At 39.4% G+C, this 20,767-nt stretch overlaps 1 protein-coding gene across 1 annotated transcript; it reads left to right on the top strand.

Annotated features, from left to right (window-relative positions):
- The first annotated feature begins 10,733 nt into the window (after positions 1-10,733).
- LOC140169632 (profilin-like) lies at positions 10,734-20,181 on the top strand. Its single transcript, XM_072192913.1, has 3 exons — positions 10,734-11,029; positions 18,554-18,725; positions 19,798-20,181. The coding sequence occupies exons 1-3, from the start codon at positions 10,832-10,834 to the stop codon at positions 19,893-19,895; spliced, it is 468 nt and encodes a 155-aa protein (XP_072049014.1). The 5' UTR covers positions 10,734-10,831; the 3' UTR covers positions 19,896-20,181.
- The last annotated feature ends 586 nt before the right edge of the window (positions 20,182-20,767 follow it).

Below are 20,767 nucleotides of genomic sequence, written 5' to 3'. Positions count from 1 at the left end.
CCACTTCATCCTGTGTCATTGGTTACTGTAATAGGGCCACTACTCCATCCAGTGTCATTGGTTACTGTAATAGGGCCACCACTTCATCCTGTGTCATTGGTTACTGTAATAGGGCCACCACTTCATCCTGTGTCATTGGTTACTGTAAAAGGGCCACCACTTCATCCTGTGTCATTGGTTACTGTAATAGGGCCACCACTTCACCCTGTGTCATTGGTTACTGTAATATGGCCACCACTTCATCCTGTGTCATTGGTTACTGTATTAGGGCCACCACTTCATCCTGTGTCATTGGTTACTGTATTAGGGCTACCACTCCATCCTGTGTCATTGGTTACTGTAATAGGGCCACCTCTTCATCCTATGTCATTGGTTACTGTATTAGGGCCACCACTTTATCCGATGTCATTGGTTACTGTAATAGGGCCACCACTTCATCCTGTGTCATTGGTCACTGTAATAGGGCCACCACTTCACCCTGTGTCATTGGTTACTGTAATAGGGCCACTACTCCATCCTGTGTCATTGGTTACTGTAATAGGGCCACCACTTCATCCTGTGTCATTGGTTACTGTAATAGGGCCACCACTTCACCCTGTGTCATTGGTTACTGTAATAGGGCCACCACTTCATCCTGTGTCATTGGTTACTGTAATAGGGCCACCACTTTATCCGATGTCATTGGTTACTGTAATAGGGCCACCACTTCATCCTGTGTCATTGGTCACTGTAATAGGGCCACCACCTCATCCTGTGTCATTGGTTACTGTAATAGGGCCACCACTTCACCCTGTGTCATTGGTTACTGTAATAGGGCCACCACTTCATCCTGTGTCATTGGTTACTGTAATAGGGCCACCACTTCATCCTGTGTCATTGGTTACTGTAATAGGGCCACCACTTCACCCTGTGTCATTGGTTACTGTAATAGGGCCACCACTTCATCCTGTGTCATTGGTTACTGTAATAGGGCCACCACTTTATCCTATGTCATTGGTTACTGTAATAGGGCTACCACTCCATCCTGTGTCATTGGTTACTGTAATAGGGCCACCACTTCATCCTATGTCATTGGTTACTGTATTAGGGCCACCACTTTATCCGATGTCATTGGTTACTGTAATAGGGCCACCACTTCATCCTGTGTCATTGGTCACTGTAATAGGGCCACCACTTCATCCTGTGTCATTGGTTACTGTAATAGGGCCACCACTTCATCCTGTGTCATTGGTTACTGTAATAGGGCCACCACTTCATCCTGTGTCATTGGTCCCAGTGTAATAGGGCCACCACTTCACCCTGTGTCATTGGTTACTGTAATAGGGCCACCACTTCATCCTGTGTCATTGGTTACTGTAATAGGGCCACCACTTTATCCGATGTCATTGGTTACTGTAATAGGGCCACCACTTCATCCTGTGTCATTGGTTACTGTAATAGGGCCACCACTTCATCCTGTGTCATTGGTTACTGTAATAGGGCCACCACGTCATCCTATGTCATTGGTTACTGTAATAGGGCCACCACTTCACCCTGTGTCATTGGTTACTGTAATAGGGCCACCACTTCATCCTGTGTCATTGGTTACTGTATTAGGGCCACCACTTCATTCTGTGTCATTGGTTACTGTATTAGGGCTACCACTCCATCCTGTGTCATTGGTTACTGTAATAGGGCCACCACTTCATCCTATGTCATTGGTTACTGTATTAGGGCCACCACTTTATCCGATGTCATTGGTTACTGTAATAGGGCCACCACTTCATCCTGTGTCATTGGTCACTGTAATAGGGCCACCACTTCACCCTGTGTCATTGGTTACTGTAATAGGGCCACTACTCCATCCTGTGTCATTGGTTACTGTAATAGGGCCACCACTTCATCCTGTGTCATTGGTTACTGTAATAGGGCCACCACTTCACCCTGTGTCATTGGTTACTGTAATAGGGCCACCACTTCATCCTGTGTCATTGGTTACTGTAATAGGGCCACCACTTTATCCGATGTCATTGGTTACTGTAATAGGGCCACACTTCATCCTGTGTCATTGGTCACTGTAATAGGGCCACCACCTCATCCTGTGTCATTGGTTACTGTAATAGGGCCACCACTTCACCCTGTGTCATTGGTTACTGTAATAGGGCCACCACTTCATCCTGTGTCATTGGTTACTGTAATAGGGCCACCACTTCATCCTGTGTCATTGGTTACTGTAATAGGGCCACCACTTCACCCTGTGTCATTGGTTACTGTAATAGGGCCACCACTTCATCCTGTGTCATTGGTTACTGTAATAGGGCCACCACTTTATCCTATGTCATTGGTTACTGTAATAGGGCTACCACTCCATCCTGTGTCATTGGTTACTGTAATAGGGCCACCACTTCATCCTATGTCATTGGTTACTGTATTAGGGCCACCACTTTATCCGATGTCATTGGTTACTGTAATAGGGCCACCACTTCATCCTGTGTCATTGGTCACTGTAATAGGGCCACCACTTCATCCTGTGTCATTGGTTACTGTAATAGGGCCACCACTTCATCCTGTGTCATTGGTTACTGTAATAGGGCCACCACTTCACCCTGTGTCATTGGTTACTGTAATAGGGCCACCACTTCATCCTGTGTCATTGGTTACTGTAATAGGGCCACCACTTTATCCGATGTCATTGGTTACTGTAATAGGGCCACCACTTCATCCTGTGTCATTGGTCACTGTAATAGGGCCACCACTTCATCCTGTGTCATTGGTTACTGTAATAGGGCCACCACTTCACCCTGTGTCATTGGTTACTGTAATAGGGCCACCACGTCATCCTGTGTCATTGGTTACTGTAATAGGGCCACCACTTCATCCTGTGTCATTGGTTACTGTAATAGGGCCACCACTTCACCCTGTGTCATTGGTTACTGTAATAGGGCCACCACTTCATCCTGTGTCATTGGTTACTGTAATAGGGCCACCACTTCACCCTGTGTCATTGGTTACTGTAATAGGGCCACCACGTCATCCTGTGTCATTGGTTACTGTAATAGGGCCACCACTTCATCCTGTGTCATTTGTTACTGTAATAGGGCCACCACTTCACCCTGTGTGATTGGTTACTGTAATAGGGCCACCACTTCACCCTGTGTCATTGGTTACTGTAATAGGGCCACCACTTCATCCTGTGTCATTGGTTACTGTAATAGGGCCACCACTTCACCCTGTGTCATTGGTTACTGTAATAGGGCCACCCCTTCATCCTGTGTCATTGGTTACTGTAATAGGGCCACCCCTTCATCCTGTGTCATTGGTTACTGTAATAGGGCCACCACTTCATCCTGTGTCATTGGTTACTGTAATAGGGCCACTACTTCATCCTGTGTGATTGGTTACTGTAATAGGGCCACCACTTCACCCTGTGTGATTGGTTACTGTAATAGGGCCACCACTTCATCCTGTGTCATTGGTTACTGTAATAGGGCCACCACTTCATCCTGTGTCATTGGTTACTGTAATAGGGCCACCACTTCACCCTGTGTCATTGGTTACTGTAATAGGGCCACCACTTCACCCTGTGTCATTGGTTACTGTAATAGGGGCACCACTTCACCCTGTGTCATTTGTTACTGTAACAGGGCCACCACTTCACCCTGTGTCATTGGTTACTGTAATAGGGCCACCACTTCACCCTGTGTCATTGGTTACTGTAATAGGGCCACCACTTCACCCTGTGTCATTTGTTACTGTAACAGGGCCACCACTTCACCCTGTGTCATTGGTTACTGTAACAGGGCCACCACTTCACCCTGTGTCATTGGTTACTGTAATAGGGCCACCACTTCACCCTGTGTCATTGGTTACTGTAATAGGGCCACCACTTCACCCTGTGTCATTGGTTACTGTAATAGGGCCACCACTTCACCCTGTGGCAATCATGATCAGTCTAGTGGTTTACATAATGTTTACGAGCATTTTCCATTGAATTTCTTGAACATTCCATGTACAAACCAATGGAGATAAATATCAGAACAAGTGAAAATTTATGTCTAATAACAAGAGTGGTGTGGTAGACCATGAGACTTGATATAAAAAGTTTGGGTAGACTTTGTGTAACCCAACAAGCTGAAGCTGAACCTTGAACACTCTGGCACTTGCAGGCTAAACTTGCAACACGGAAGGCCCTTTTTCAGCAAATGTACCTTATTATTAGCAAATTTTGCACGCTTACATTAAACAATGAGACCATTCTTAGACCGCTCGCCTACGAAGACTTGTTGATGTCATCGTGAAAATTTAAACATATTAATAAATCGCAACATCATCAACATATCATGTGACAAGCAAAGACAAAACGTATCATATTTTGGAATTTTATCTGCTTAAAACATTAATGTGTATCATAATAGAGCTACCATTATTTATATTGTTGAATTCTCAAGCGCATAGAGACAATTAATACGAGCGGCCTATGATACATACACAATACATAATATTGATTTTGATTTCGGCCACGTGCCCTGCTGTGGTTTCCCGCAAGTGGGCGGAAGTTGTATTACGAACTGCATCCGAACTCCATTTTGAAGTAAATCTTCTTGGATGAGAAGATGATAGAGGGCGGGTATTGAACTGAAGGCCTTTAGATAATAACATCACTGCTCTTCTCCATCTGACTAGCTCAGTTGGTAGAGCATCGGTGCGGTGATCCGAAGGTACCAGGTTCAAATCCTGGATAGTCAGTGAATTTTTTTCAATGGCTGTCATTTATGTATGTGTTGACTTGGGTTAAAAACCTTTCTCATAAGGCATTGGATTGTTCCAGTTTGCATTCAAAATCCACATTAGACCCCTAATTTTATTTACGAAATCAAAAGATTAGATTATCATAACAACAAAGCGTTAATCTTTTGTGGGGTCTAATGTAAAATTTACATAAAAAATCTACCGTTTTTACAGAATTTATTTTCACGGAACTCCTAAGAACACAATGGCGTATATAAGATTGAAATAAATTCTCTACCTTCTATACTAGATCAATTTTGACGCAAGTTGTTATCAAGCCTACAGTAAATTTTCATATATTCCTATCTGATGGTACAGTTTTTACACAGAAAATATTTATTTGAAAAAATCCGGAAAGGTCACAGGGCTGCCGTGACCTGTGCAATAATTACAATTACAATTTGCTAACAGCAAGCGTTTCTAAAATGTAGTATGGCGAAATGTGGTGTAGTGGTCTACTACGTAACTGTCCCGAGTAATTTAGGAGACCTCTCACGCATACGGAATCGGCCTCAGACAACGGCCTAGAAGCCGGCCCTACCTCTATCAATGCGGTCTTGATGGCTGTCTTGCTTCCATGCTGCTAATTTGAACATCAACATTGTTAGACCCACACTTATTTAAACAATCAAGCATGCCAAAGGTGCAAAACCTAAAAATAAGCGGGTCGTTTTAGTATTTCCAATTAAAAACCAAAAAAGGCGGCTCGTAACATTTCAAATCAAAAACCAAAAATAAACGGGTCGTAGCATTTCAAATTAAAAACCAAAATAAGTGGGTCGTTTTAGCAACCAAACGTCAAAATTCGTAGAAATAAATTAGTTATACTACCAGAATCCCAATATAAAACCTTTGCATAACTAGCCCATCTAAGCTTGTTTTAGCTTTTTAGTGAACAAAGGAGCCCACCCGTATGATAGTCTTCTACATCTTGGCAGCGATAATATTGCGTATACTGTACTTGTTTTAAGCCTTAACACGTAATTTAATCGAATTTGGCAGCCATTTTGAAAAGGGCCCCCGTTATAGTATTTATTGAGTCATAGTTCCTTCCTGTTCGTAGGCCATTAATAAATAGTTGGAACCAGGCTCAGTTTGCATTCAGTAGAGCTTATCTTTAATCCTTAACACGTAATTCAATGGGATTTGGAAGCCAAACCTCACTTTTTTATACGCTGGCGAAGTTAGGTAATAATCGAATTAACTACCATAGCAATAGGTGAAAACAATTTTTGAATATCAGCTTTGAACCATATCTACACCACATTTCGCCATACTGCAAGAGTTTCTAGAATGCTGTTAAAATAAGAAAAATTTTAATGCTAATTTATTGCACATTCTAGGGAAGCGTGGTTACCTTTTTAAAATAACCGAGTGAGAGGGGTTTCAAGAAAATATTTTTCCTGTCAAAACTGAAGCATCCTCTGTATAAAAGAAAATATGAGTATTAACTGCACATCATATAACGATTCGCGATACCCAGTTGTGGCACATTTGATGTGGTTTAAGAGGCAGAGAATTTTATTTCAATTTTATATACGCCAAAATATTTTTTTTAATTGAGCAAGAATAAGGATAGGAAAAACGTTGAAAATTCTATGTAAAAATTAGATTAGACCCCACCAAAGATTACTGTTTCGTTTTTACGGTAATCTAATCTTTTATTTCCTGAAAAAACATTTGGGGTCTAATGTCGATTTTTTACATACTTGGTAAAAACATCGAACGTGTATACAAGAAAATGGTAGGATCCTCTATAGTATTTTACTGACCATGGAAATGTACTGACACACGAGCACGTGTAAAAATCGATATAATGTATTGTCCATATAGAGCCCATTTTTATGTTTATTGATGGATTTTTTTGTATATAGAACACGCAGGAAACAACAATTGAGCGCTATTAATACACATTAATGTTTTTAGGCAAATAAAATTCCACAATATGGTACGTTTTCTGCCTTTGCCTGTCACGTGGTAGGCCTATGTTGAAGTTGCGATTACATCTTCAAATAAGTTTCAAATGGATTCCAGCAAGACAAGTGGCCGAGTGGTCTAAGGCGCTAGGCTCATACATAGAGTATCCAAAGCGCTGCGCCGCGCCGTAGGTTCGAAACCCGCCTCCGCCAAATTTAATTTTCCTTTTTTTTTTTAAAGTTTCATATTGGGGAAATGTGACTGGGAAAATTTATGTATAGCGTGGAGTGTTGTGAACCATATCATGCTGATCACTTGTACCTGTAAGATTAGTATCTTTGAAAAGACCAGTATTGTATTCAATCTATGGTTGCATACATACACAGGTGATGAGTTTTACCTGCTTGTAGTGCAGCGCGATATGTTCAAAATTGTTTTCACCTATTGCTATGGTAATTAATCCGATTAGTTACGTAACTTCGCCAGCGTATATGAAGTATCATTGTCTACTATATAACTGTGAAGAACAACTTAGGGGACCTCTCACGCACACGGGATCGGCCTCAGACAAGGGACTATTTAATGAATAATTGGTTAACCATAAGAAAAAGCTAAACGTTTCATTATTATGAAGCACTATTATGGTAATTTTCGATTCCAGGTGCAATACATAAGCTTTCATATTTAATGCCCACTTTGATATTAAAATATTAATTAATTTTTAAATTATTAAATTTGTATAAATTGTTTGAACATATTGAAAATTTTAACGTTTCGTTACCACATCATAAAATATTATTTTATTAAGTATGAGGATATATTTTTCAATTAAAGATTGCATTTAATGTCATGATTAAAAATGAAATTTGAATAAAATTAAAAAAATACTTAGATTGTATATATATCTACTTGGTTATATTGGACGGTTGGGCCCATAAAACCGGTTTAACCCACCAGAGACTGGTCCTAAGTCCAGAGACCTCAGAGAATCGATTGATGCCTACCCAAGACAAAGAGATATGCAGCTCAAGAAAATAATACTTCCCAAGACACCTTCAAAGAGCTCGGGCATTATAATGGAGGGTGAAATAAGTCTCTGAAGGTGATTGCGCTGGTGCTCTACCAATGAATTACTTCTCTTCTGCGAAATTACCATGGAAGAGGCTTGATCCAAGATAAAATTATGTGTAAAATTGCTTATTATACCGTGTGCAAAAAAAACCACCAATTGGCCAATACGTATACATAGTGGAAACAAGATATTCCTGAAAAACATTGGTGTCAGTTCCAATTTACAATGAAATTACTATTTGAATGTATTGTTAAAGATGGAATTGCATGAGAAGTTTTGCACTGCAGCACTGACAGGAACATTTAGTGAATATTATTATAATTATAATCATACACTTACATACGTTTTTTTTGGTGCAGCGTCAGCCTTCTATTCTAGCTGAAAATAAAAAATATGCAAATGAGGTAACTAAGTTGCATATTTTGCGACAAAAATCACATGGGATCTTAAGACGGCCCCTTACCACCAGCCCACCAAGTTAAATCTCTATACGCCTCACCAGTTCCAAAAATGGCAAAAAGCCTTTTTAAAATAAACAAATATGCAAATGAGGTGGCTAATTTGAATATTTTGCGACAAAAATCACGTGGGATCTTAAGACTGCCCCTTTACCACCACCCTACCAAGTTACATCTATATATCCCAGCTACCAGTTTTGAAAAATGGCAAAAAGCGAGGTTTTTTAATAGAAAAAAAGGAAATGAGGTGGCTGATTTGCATATTTTGCGACAAAAGTCTGATTTTAAGACTGCTCTTAACTATCACCCCACCAAATGACATTTCTATATGCCTCACTCACCAGTTCCGAAAAATGGCCAAAAGCATTTCTACAAATAAAAGAATAGACAAATGTGATAACTAATTTGCATATCTTGCGACAAAAATCGCATCGGATCTTACGACTGCCGCTTACCACAACCTCATCAAGTTACATCCCTATAGATGATGTGACTTCGGACGTCAATGCCTGACAGTATTCGCAATAGTATTTCTATTGTTTTTTGCCTGGTAGTATGCGCGCGCATCATATTTTGTTCAGGGCTCGTGTTTTTAAAACTCCCGCCACATCACAATAAGACTATTAAACGGTGTAGTGGTTGCATGGGGCTCATTAAAGCATAAAGATATACCAGTCCCTTGCCTTGGTTGATAAACATTGAGGTCACCTCATCTATACGCCTCACCAGTTCTTCGAAATGGCAAAAAAAAAAAACACAACCCAAAACAAACAAACAAACAAACAATTTTTAAGTTAAATATGCAAATTAGCTACCTAATTTGCATATTTTGCGCCCAAAATTGCATCAAGTCTTAGGGCAACCACTTACCACCACCCTGCCAAGTTACACCCCAATACACCTCACCAGCTCCGATAACTTGGAAGCCAAAAGCATTTAAAAACAAAGTTCACACAATATAAATGTAACGACCCCATTATAGCATAAGGCAATTTATAAGTCATTTTAAATGATTTTAAATGTGACGTATAACATTTGTCTATAACACAGGGGGATATAAAATGTAGGGATTTGGGCCCCAGGGTACTTTTTGTTCAATTTTCACAGAAATTGAAGGATTTTGACCATGTTTTTGCTTGTCTGTTTACCCCAGGGTCGCTGAAACAAAGAATTATATTAATTAAATAACCTAATTTATAATTAATAAAGGACAAAGAAAGATAAAAGCAAAAGTATGCTTCATTTAGTTAAACAATAATAGTAACAACCCTGTTGTGTACAAAAAATAACTCTATACGACAATGCAAATCAGGATCAATTCATGGACTAAGTGCACAGGGAAATGTAGATTTCTCAGAGTGAGTATGTAAATTAAATGGAACAGCTATTTTGGGGCCATTATTTCAGAGGGAGTATGTAAATTAAATGGAACAGCCAAAATGCCAATGGGTATGTAATTTAACTAGAACAGCCTTAAATTGATATCGATATCAATATTGACGTCACAGATTCGATTTGTCACGTGATCGTCAAACCTGTATTTAGTCTCCTTCGCAGCCAGTTTGGTTACTCTCCCTCCACACAAACAGTCTGCCAATGGCCACTTATAACGCCCATCTGATTGGCTACACGTATGTAGCCGTAGATCTGTACATACGGGAACTTGATTGAATAATTTTAATTAAAAGTAGCCGTCTAGCCGATCGACCAATTGAAAGCTTTGTTTGATGTCAAGCTGGATGATGACGTCGTCAAAACCGTTAGCCAATCAAAAAGGACCAGATCGTCATCTTTGGCAGACTGTTTGTGTGGAGGGAGCGTAACCAAACTGGCTGCCGTGGAGACTAACCTGTATTATATTAGAAGGTGTCAATTCCCCAGGAACTGACACAAAAACTTTTCTCCGACCTCAACTACCAACCTCCCCCCGAAGTCATTGAATGGTTGTTAGACAGGTAAAAACTATCAAACGGCGCACCGCGGCGGTAGTCACCGGTATTGGTATTTGTCTCGGTCCCAGCTGGTTTGTGTTCCTCCATCACTAAACAAACAGTCTGGCGACAACCCATGAAATGACAATCGCTGATTTGTTAATGAAATTACAAATAAAACTCAATTGGCTATAGGGCGTGACTTGTGTTAGTGATACAAAACATCATATGCCCTCCACTATTTGTAGATATCGCAAACGAAAAATGTACGCTAGCTTTAGCAGCCACTGGACCGCATAGCTGTCCATCAACCGCTGCATGCGTTGAAGCCCAGCGTTGATTGACAGCAAAATGTAACGCCAGTATTTAGGGTGTTGATGTTCAGCCAATCAGAAAAGACGTACTATGAGGTTGTCGGCAGACGCGGTTTATTTAGTGATGAAGGAGCGCAAATTGGCTGGTACCGAGACTATATCGGTAGTTGATAACAAAAAAAGGTAGGCAACCAATGACGTGTCTAAAATATATGACAAGTGCTATAATATGCGACTCATTTGGCTGGTTTGATATAAAAACTGGTGCGGGAAATCATACGTTTAGTTAGCTGTTGAAACGACGTTGATTACATATACTAAATAGTATAGAAGAAGCAAGGTTGATAACACCAAATCTTTCACCTGATTACCATGCAGGGATTTCCATCAAACATGAAGAATATTAGTGGGTTGCTGCTTAGTATTTGTTTATTCTCTGTGGTACATGTAGGCACGGCCGGTACTTGGCAATCAATGGTAGAAGATCAATTAATCGCCACCAATATGGTTACCCACGCTGCAATACTTGGGCATGATGGAAGTACATGGGGTTCAAGTAAGGATTTCACAGTAAGTAGCGCTATGATCTAGAGGGTCCAAGGGAGATACAATAAATCATGTAACGATCCCTGGCACAGATCTTCATATAACCAAGGGCGTAGCAAGAGCATCAGGGGACGTGGACAAGGACTCGAGTAGACCCTCCCTCGGGTCCGTGGAGAACGACTGGTAATGTAGATTACATAGCATTAAAAATCAACCCAATACACGGACCCTCCCAGTCTGTAGGCAATTTGACTTCCAGCTCCCACAAACTGCTGGAAGTTCACTTTTACGGATTTGGAGTCACGCAATCTTTCTATATACCACGTCCATGTTTTCACTACATTAACGTTTGTGTAAGCGACTAAACAACGATATTGTATCCGACCAATCAACGCAGCTTGGCAGCGCGGGGATATTTGAAAAGGCTTCCCTAGCTAAATAATGTGCAAACATTTGCAAACCGCACGCGATAATGTACGCAATATGGACAATAGGCCTAAGTCCGAGTCGAGTGGTTGCCTTTTATTATTGCGCGTACCATGGGTCTATCAGACGCGTGCCACTTGAGCTCAATACCTCTCAGTTGTTGACAAGTGTCCCATCCGATCTTGCGTCACATCCCGCGGCATAGCTTTGTGCTACCATATTTGAATTGAAACTGGGGCGGGGCTTTCGTAATTGACATCGGAATCACCGTGCTTCGTTGAACGAATATTTGGAAGTGAGATCTCTAACAGATTGGACCAGTCTCGGAATCAGCGCTCAATGGACTTTCGCGTTCACTTATAATACGAGTATATTTCTATATTGCTGCATGGTTGACTGTGGTGGGTGTAATTAGTGGCATCGATTTGTGGATGAAGAGGAATGGGTTTTTGGCATTGAAGAAAATAAGGGGGGGGAGTTAGCATTTTTTTTCATAAGGCATTACGTAATTATTTATTGTTACATTATCCAGAGATGGAACCGAACCGAGACTGGGGGCCAGTCTAGGACTCGAGCAGTACGGGCCCTTAACCAGGGCGGGATTTACCATATGGGAGCCCCAGAGGATGATTTAAGCACTTCCCAGCAAGTCTTGCGGTGAGCACAGCTGTGTGAGTGAACATGACACCACTGCCCGCCCACTGCATACACACGTGCATGGTTAAATTTGAATTTGGACAAACATATTTACAATAAAAACACCTTCAAAAAGTTGGTCGATTTCACATTTTATGTTATCTACAGAAGGTGTGAATTATCCTGCATGCATACATCACTTTAGATCTGAAATCGACCAAGTAATAATGACACACAATTCTAAAACAACATCTTTTGCACAGAGTTCAATGGGATTTGAAAAGTAAAGTGGCAGTTGAAACTCTAGTGATAACACTTTTACAGTGCATGCATGATGGGGCTTCCTTAAATCATCCTCTGTGGGAGCCCTGGGCTAGGCCAAAATTTGGAGGCCCGACTCACGTGACGAGGAAAGGCCATGCGCTCAAGTCAGGGGCCAAGTTTTGGTTTACGTATACTATATTTTGTTCCGATGTTACTAGGACATTTTGGCGCAAATCATGCGAAAAATTTCAATTTCAGACTATTTTAGCCTCAGATCAACATGAATTTTGCTATTTGAATGCGCGCGAAGCGCGGAAAATGTTACAATTTTGCCCTATTTTAGCCAAAAACATGCTGTTATTGGGGTTAAAAGAAAGATGCATAGGGCAATTTAGGGCCCCCAAATTTTGGTGGCCTTGGACCCGGATACACCTGGTCCAATGGTAAATCCAGCCCTGCTCTACAACATCAGCCCTTATTTAATTTTCGCTTTTATGCGCTTGGCCAGCGGTTGTTTATTAATTAACAGAGAGATAAAAAAAAAAGACTAGTTTGCATCTGACATTCTCTCAACCAGGCCAAAAATACCGTACTGCGCAGGTTAACGAGCAATCACGTCGCGCCTTTGCACTGACGTCAGACGCAAACAAATCTTTTTAATTCGGTCTTCAATTATAGTTTCACCTATATACAAGCTGTATAATCTCCAACTCCAAACATGACAAAATCCACTGCAGACTTGACGACACTTTGGCAATGATTACACTCAAACCGATATTACGTTTATTATCTTTTTTCTTCAGGAACAGTTTATCCACCCTGTTTCACTTGACAGACTGTAGAATCTTTCAAACCAGACGAAGACGAAGACCAACTATTATTGAAGACAGAATTAAAAATAAAAACTAGTTTGCGTATGACGTCCTGACAAACAGACCAAAAATGCTGTACTGCGCAGGTCAGCAACCAATCACGTCGCTCCTTTGCCCTGACGTCGAACGCAAACTTGTCTTTATCATTCTGTCTACAATTATAATCTCCTTTTGGGATAATTGCGCACATGTGGCGTAATGCTCGAACCCCTTAATTCAAGTGGCCGAATGTATTTATATAACAGCTTCGCTACGATTCAGCCCAAATGTACTGTGACTTGTGTCGGACAACAGAATAAGTGCACATATAGAACTGCACGTTAAAAGGCCCAAATAGCTATCAGTGGGTGGTATTTTGTTTGTTTTATTCACTTACACAGGCCAATTCCGTGATTTGCTCATCGGGACGATCGTAAAAATCATCAACATTTAGATTTTGGTACCTTTGTCATTGTTAAAGATGTGCAAACATAGCCTGCGAGTGGCTCAGCTGAAAGCCGTGTGATTAACACAAAATAAAGCATGTACATGTAATCTGTAATTTACATACTGTCGGTATATAAATTAGCTACATTTCAAAAATACCAAATGGACAATTTGAGTGACTTATCCTTCACTTTTAAGCAATTTAAAAACAATTTTAATTTTTGTTACATTTGCGCTAGGATCACTGAATGGGTCTTTAATATTTCGCTTTAAAAATTGACAGAAACCCTCCCTATGTAGCGAATAACTTGTTACGCATGCAATGTAGTTTTCCGAGGTTTATCCAAATAATAGTTTTACTACAATAAGTATACTTGCACGAAATACGTAGCAACTTACTACCAGCATTTAATATTAACTCACTAAATATTATATTATTTTCAACATTAAATATGTGATGCAATTGATTACCAATTTTACTGCAATAAGTATACTTGTATGGAAAAAGTCGCAACTTAATTACTACCAGCATTTATATTAACTCATTAAAATTCAACTTCATCTATACTATATTGTTGTTAAGGGGTACACCCCTCGATAAATTTATGTCTATTTTTGCCTTTTTCTCAAAAACTAATAACACAGTGGTAATAAAGGCTATGTACTAGTATATTATAGGGGCAAGGAATCCAATTAGTACATTGGAATTTCAGTGACCCAAGACAAGTGGTTTGTTATTTATGATAAGAAAAGAGGTACCACTAGAATGTACCTCATTTCTTGTCATATATACTGAACCGCTTGTCTTGAGTCACTGAAACTTCAGTGTAGTAATTGGATTCCTTGCCCCAATAATATACATAACTTTTGTTACCAGTGTGTTATTATTTTTTGAGAAAAATGCAAAAATAGTAACAAATTTACCACAAGGGTGTAGTACCCCCTTAACATTATACAGATATGTTGAAATTGTATGTGTTGGAATAATTATTATTGATTTGAAGAATTTAGTGGTATTATTATTTTTTTTATTATAAAAAGGAAATGAAATTCATGCATATTGTGTTTAAAGAATATTATAAAATTTATATAGCTCATCAGTCACTGAGAAATGAAATGAAATTAACCTATACAACATGTAGTATATAAAGTTCAAGACTAATAATGGCTCAGTGTCTGAACCGCATACACCACTTGCATGAGTACATGTACCGCATTACCTGATTACAGGGTATTTCTAATCCAAAAATATATATATAATTTTTCTGCAATGGGGAGTAACCCAGCAAACACAAATATGTTCTTATAATGTTTATTCAAAATGTTTTAATAACATTTAAATGTTGATTATATAAAGGTCATGAAAACGTTTTTAAAACGTTATTGTAAAATATTTTGGGCAAACATTTTTGCAAAATATTTTGAATCAACTTTTCAAAATGTTATTTGAATGTTATTAAAATGTTTTATAACCTATTTTCTGCAAAAACGTTTTGTGTTTGCTAGAAACGTCGGACCTCCCGATTCGACTGCTTTTCCTGGTTATTGGGTCACGTATGGGTCACGAGATGGTACGCAACTTGATCGGCGTTCCCGGTGCACAATCAATTTGTAAGCGCTCTTCAGCAAAATCAAAGTTCATTAAATTTACAACCGTATGATAAAATAGGCGAAAATAATGGATAGTAATTTTTTTGCACAAGATCCCGGGCACAAGATTTGCAATTTAAAGAGAATTGGTCTGTTGCTCATTCTAATGACGCTAGTATATGGACAATATAAGTGTGCTCTTTCATTTAATGACATAAAATTTGAAAAATATTGTAAGGAACACTTAAGGGTTTACCTTTAAAACCTACATTTTGGGTAAAAATTTTGCATGGAAAGGTCTTGCTATAAACATTGAATTGCGTTATCTGTTGACCTAGGGAAAAAGTGTTTTAGGGGGAAGTGTTAGCTTTCGCTCGATATAAACAAATTTCTAATTGGAAGGGAACACTTTGAGAAAAACCAATCACAGAGGCATATTTTCCAGCTAGAACCTCACACAGCTCTATGGTGCTATGCACTCAACCGTGTAGTGTAATGAAAGACTGTGTTGAGAATATTCACTGCTAGCTTGTTCAGGTATATTGAGGCGAGGTAGAAATGCATAGATAGTTTATAAGAGAATCGTTTTTGTAGACAAACCTTTCCATATGTCGGCACATTGCAAACGCATATGCAAGTGCGGTTCGTATAATAAGAGTGTATAAAATATGAAGAAAATTAACTTAAAAACGGGGTCATTTGGTGAGAGATTATCGGAAATGTGTCCAAAAGCTTCCAAAATTCTTTAACGTACTTGGGGAGCTAGGACCACCTGCTTTGCACCCCCACAGGACCACCCAAACCAACCTTTTTAGGCTCCTGAGATGACTCTAAAACATAATCAGCATGTTCCCAATATTATAAACTGGCCCCAAGGGAGGTAAAACGGAAATACCGGTAGGCCTCAATGGCAGGCTACTTGACCTATATATATAGTTTGCTGTGTTACCTAACGAAACATCCAAGATGGTGCAGTCCTATCCTTATTTGATTTGTTTTATCAAAACGAACATTTTGACACCTCTTTTGGCAAAATCGGAGTACTTTGTTGTTTTTGATCCCCATAGAGGCAAAAACGTGACCTTTTACCTTTTTGGTTATAACTCAAGAACAGTACGTCCTAGATAGGTCACACTATACATTTTTTGAGTCCTTGTGGCCAGAGGAATACATTGAAATGGTTTTTAACAATTTGATCCTGTGCTAAGTTCGATGCAAAAAAACAAACAGTTTATCATCCTGATTATGTTTTAGGGTCATCTCCGGAACCTAAAAAAGTTGGGTTGGTTCAGTCCTGTGGGGTGCAAAGCAGGTGGTTCTAGCTCCCCGAGTATAGGGGGTCTTTCGATGACAGGAAACAAAAAACGGGGTCATTAGGTGAGAGGAAGTTCAGTCAAACATAAACGGGGTCATTGGGTAAGAGGGAGTTGAAAAATGGGGGTCAATGTGGCCGCACATCCCCGTCATCTATTTTTAGTGAGTGCATTCCCTGATGGGGAAATCGGCTCGCAATGTCTTCTGAACTCCAAGCACGTGAAGGGGATCCAACTTATTTGTTTTCCTCTCAGTCACTAGTATCCACAACATGCTCATCTATCAAGGCATAGTTCTTTAACCCCGATACATTTGTACATTCATTGAATGACATTTGAAAATTTGGGTATTAAAACTCATACTCTGCAACTTGAGGTCAAATTACAAGTATACTCACTATGAGTATTTACTTGACGTTATTGAACTACCGTAAAATTCCGTCTACAAGCATATCGTTATGAACACGGCAGAGTGCCGAATACGCTAAATTGCTGTTCTGAGTAAACGGCGTTTGAAAATCTTGGTACCATTCCATTGGTCCTTCTAAAAATTTAGAACATTCGTGAGCACTCATTTGAAATGTATATTATAGAAGTGAATGTACACGAATTATTGGCAATACTTGCATGTTCTGAAATATGCGATATATCCCTCAAAACGCGTTTTAACAGCTATTCGGCTTTATGCTTTATCCAAAATGTCTCTACCACTGCGCAGATAGAGGTCGAATACGCATTCAACTACGTGTAAACCATAGCACGCGTTCTTGATTTGGGGATTTCGTGTAGAAATTACTGGTTGTCCTTTAGGCTATGTAGACTTAACTTGCTATATAAGTTATAAATAGTCATCCCTGTAATATTTAGCAAAAATTCGAGGATTTTAAAGCAAAAATAACAATATTGACCTATATTTTGCGTTATGATTTTCCGGGATTTTCCCATTTCAGGGGCGCGCACTCACATGATTAAACCACAGCAATATAATGTGCGGAATATTTTTACTTATTTTGGTATCACTGGATAGAAGATACCTACAGCTATACGTTGATATCAAATATATATATTAGTATAGGACATGTATAGAAAATTCGTGGTTTAACGCTATACAATACTATAGATCAACATGATTTGTACAGTTAAGTATACGATTCGTCTCTCTGCCGAATTCATTTATCGCACTTAGGCGCGATTCGTCAAAATTCAAAATTTCAATAACTACGTCGGTGAGTAAGATTTACCTTTAATTATTGATGGAAATAAAAGATAACCTGAAACATAATCATAAGCATACAAAAACTCAATTTGCTCAAAATTCTTGATTCGTCACTCTGCCGAATTATATATGCCTCTAAACGAGGTTTTTTTGACACAAGAGACAAGAGGCAGACACTCTCAACAAAAACGTTATTTGGAGTTTGAACAACTATATTACTGATAAAGGCGGCTGTACAAACATGTATATTTGTAAGACCAATCTATTGCAATGTTTTTGAGAAGGGTATTGGCCTTTCATATCTTTCGTTAAAAAACCCTCGTTTAGAGGCATACATGCTTCTAGACGGAATTCTACGGTATGCCATTAGGATGAGGCCCGGGATGAGGCCATTACGGTCCATAGTGAGTCCATGGAATCCTCATTGAAGAGGTGGGAAAGAAGCAGACTGAGATAGCAGACGAACAGGCCTGTTTCAGAGCAGGAAGAGGCTTCAGGGATCAACTTGTCATTATTCGTTTTTTGTCATGTGGAGAGTGTACGCCATATAAACTTACGTTTGGGGCTGAGTTACCAATGGTGTCTAACTTCTGCACTTTAAAAAAGTTCTTGGCTGTACTGTGTGTAAAACTCTCATCATATTTGAATATCTGGCCTTTGTAGCAACTTTTTCTGGTCTAATATCGTTCTTTATAGTCTCTCCAGAACTTCGATTAGCTCTTTGCAGAACTATTTTTAAAAACTTTACAAACTGGGGTAGCTGTAGAACCTTTTTAAGTTGTACTTATTTACGATTGTCTTGCAGGTAAGCCTGCAGGAGGGACAAACTATCCTCTCTAATTTCGGGAACACTGACGCAATGCAACAAAACGGCATCACCGTTAACGAGGTGAAGTACATGTATTTCAGTAGTACTGACAAGGTCATTCGGGCAAAGAAAGGCACATGGGGTGTCCACATATTTAAAACTAATCAAGGTAAGATACTACAGGGGCGGGTAATAGTCGAGTTAAGACGGGTGGGCTGGCAGGAGCCATATAACAGTAAACCAAACACTGTACTAGCGTATTATATGTTGATAGAGGAAATTAGTCAAGGAAGCCAATAATCGGCATGTATAGGTGAGGTGTATTCATGGGTTTTGTGTTCTTGACTGAGTTAAAAGGCCAATGATGTATCAAAACGAAAGTCTTGGGAGTTTTCTTCTTCCGGTGAAAAATTATGCATATTGGGCGAAAATGACACCCTTTTCAAACCGTTGCATCTCCTTAATCTAGAATCTGTACCATTTCTCTACTTATGTGTCAATATTTGAGTGCGGACACCGAGGTCCTGCTCCCTAAGACCCGCCTTTAGAATGGGAGTTAGGGAGCAGCGGCGAGATTATGATGGTTCAGGTGGATTTTAATAATAGTCTGTTAGTTCTAATTGGTATGCCCAACTGTGTCAATATTTCGGTTTTGAAAAGCTATTAAAATGCTTTTTCTTGAAAGTGATTCAGCTGATTTTGACCAAACTTGGCCTGGCCAAAAGTAACAGTAAATCAAGTTTTACCAATTGTTCAGAAATTTGGGTCAAAGTCATGCTGAAATTGTTGGAGGTCGTTTGGTCACATCCTGAAAATAAAATTTACGGGGCACCTTTTAATAACGCTGTATACTTTGATCAAGGTAACTTCAAACCTGATAATCTGCGTTTCAAGATTCAAGTTTCAAAGGGTACAGACAAAGGTATTTGTAATGACGTCAGTCAAGAGGTTAGGCAGGATAATAGGAAACCATATGTGATCAAATCTAAAACCATACCATTCGATCGAATGACTCCATTGGAAATCCACACCCCCATGTGTGGGAGATTGAGGTCATACCTTCCATACAGGGTGTATAGATTTCAATTTGGATAGCCCCCGGAAATAGACCATTGGGCCACAATAGTACTAGAAGGGGATTATAGGGCGTACATTGCCTATGGTATAGGCCTAAAGTGTTGCAATAATAATTGCTTTTTCTTGGCTTTTTCACGATTTTATTTTTGCTTATCAACCTACAGCTCTTCTCATCGGTGTCTACGAAGATCCCATAGTTCCAGAGCAAGCCGCAACTGTGATTGAAAAATTGGGCGACTACCTCATTAGTACTGGCTACTAGATCGAATACTTACCACCAGGTCATCATGATTCACTATGGACCACAATGGCGTCATCTCAATGACATAGTTCAAATAACCTCAATTAAACACTCATAGTGTAAAATTTGACCCCAAGTTGCAGAGTATGAGTTTTTGTACTCAAATTAAAGGTCATTCAATGAATGTACAAATGTATTGGGGTTAAAGAACTGTGCCCCTGATAGATGAGCATGTTGTGGATTGTATTTTAGGTGCATTCCGTGATCTTGTAGTCCATAGATTTCTGTAACTATCATGCAATATTCATGATATGCTAATGGAGCAATTTCAACAGCACCCTTGGTGGGGAAAGGTTGCTTACATAAGAGTCACTTGGTTGAAGAAAAAACACCAATGTTCCTCTTGTCATATTGATTTAGAAACAAGTGTAGTTTGACCTATCTACAATTATGGAGTTAGAGGTATATACCATTGTAAAATTGAAAATTGCTCCGATTTTTTGAAAATGCTCTCAAATTGTTGTCTTGCAATGAGATATAAGAAACGGATAGTTTACTCTATATGTTTAGCAGCACAAATAGCACACACCTTGACTAAAACATTACTATGTTATCTGGATATACCCTAGAGGGTTTAACCTATTCTTTTTTTAATTTCTTGCAACAAGACAAATAACTTGTGACCATATTCAACAAAATCAGAACATAATTCATTTTGCGGGACCAAAATTAGACCTATGACGTTACAATGTTTTTCACATAAATCCATAAGTCACAGATATGTCAACGTATACCAGTTTTTGAATTCCAATGGCCAGAAGATTACGATGGCGTGGGTTTGAACATGACCTTCTGTGCAAAAAAAAAACCATTCTATTTAGAATGTTTTGTAT

Source organism: Amphiura filiformis, chromosome 14 (assembly GCF_039555335.1).
Source record: "Amphiura filiformis chromosome 14, Afil_fr2py, whole genome shotgun sequence".
In the NCBI taxonomy this organism is placed as follows: Eukaryota; Metazoa; Echinodermata; class Ophiuroidea; order Amphilepidida; family Amphiuridae; genus Amphiura; species Amphiura filiformis.
This window is presented reverse-complemented; position numbering and strand designations above follow the sequence as displayed.

Coding starts and splice junctions, on each gene's coding strand:
- LOC140169632 (XM_072192913.1), top strand. CDS start 10,832: ATGCAGGGATTTCCATCAAACATGAAGAATATTAGTGGGTTGCTGCTT. Junction 11,030..18,553: donor GTTCAAGTAAGGATTTCACA/GTAAGTAGCGCT, acceptor ATTGTCTTGCAG/GTAAGCCTGCAGGAGGGACA. Junction 18,726..19,797: donor CATATTTAAAACTAATCAAG/GTAAGATACTAC, acceptor ATCAACCTACAG/CTCTTCTCATCGGTGTCTAC.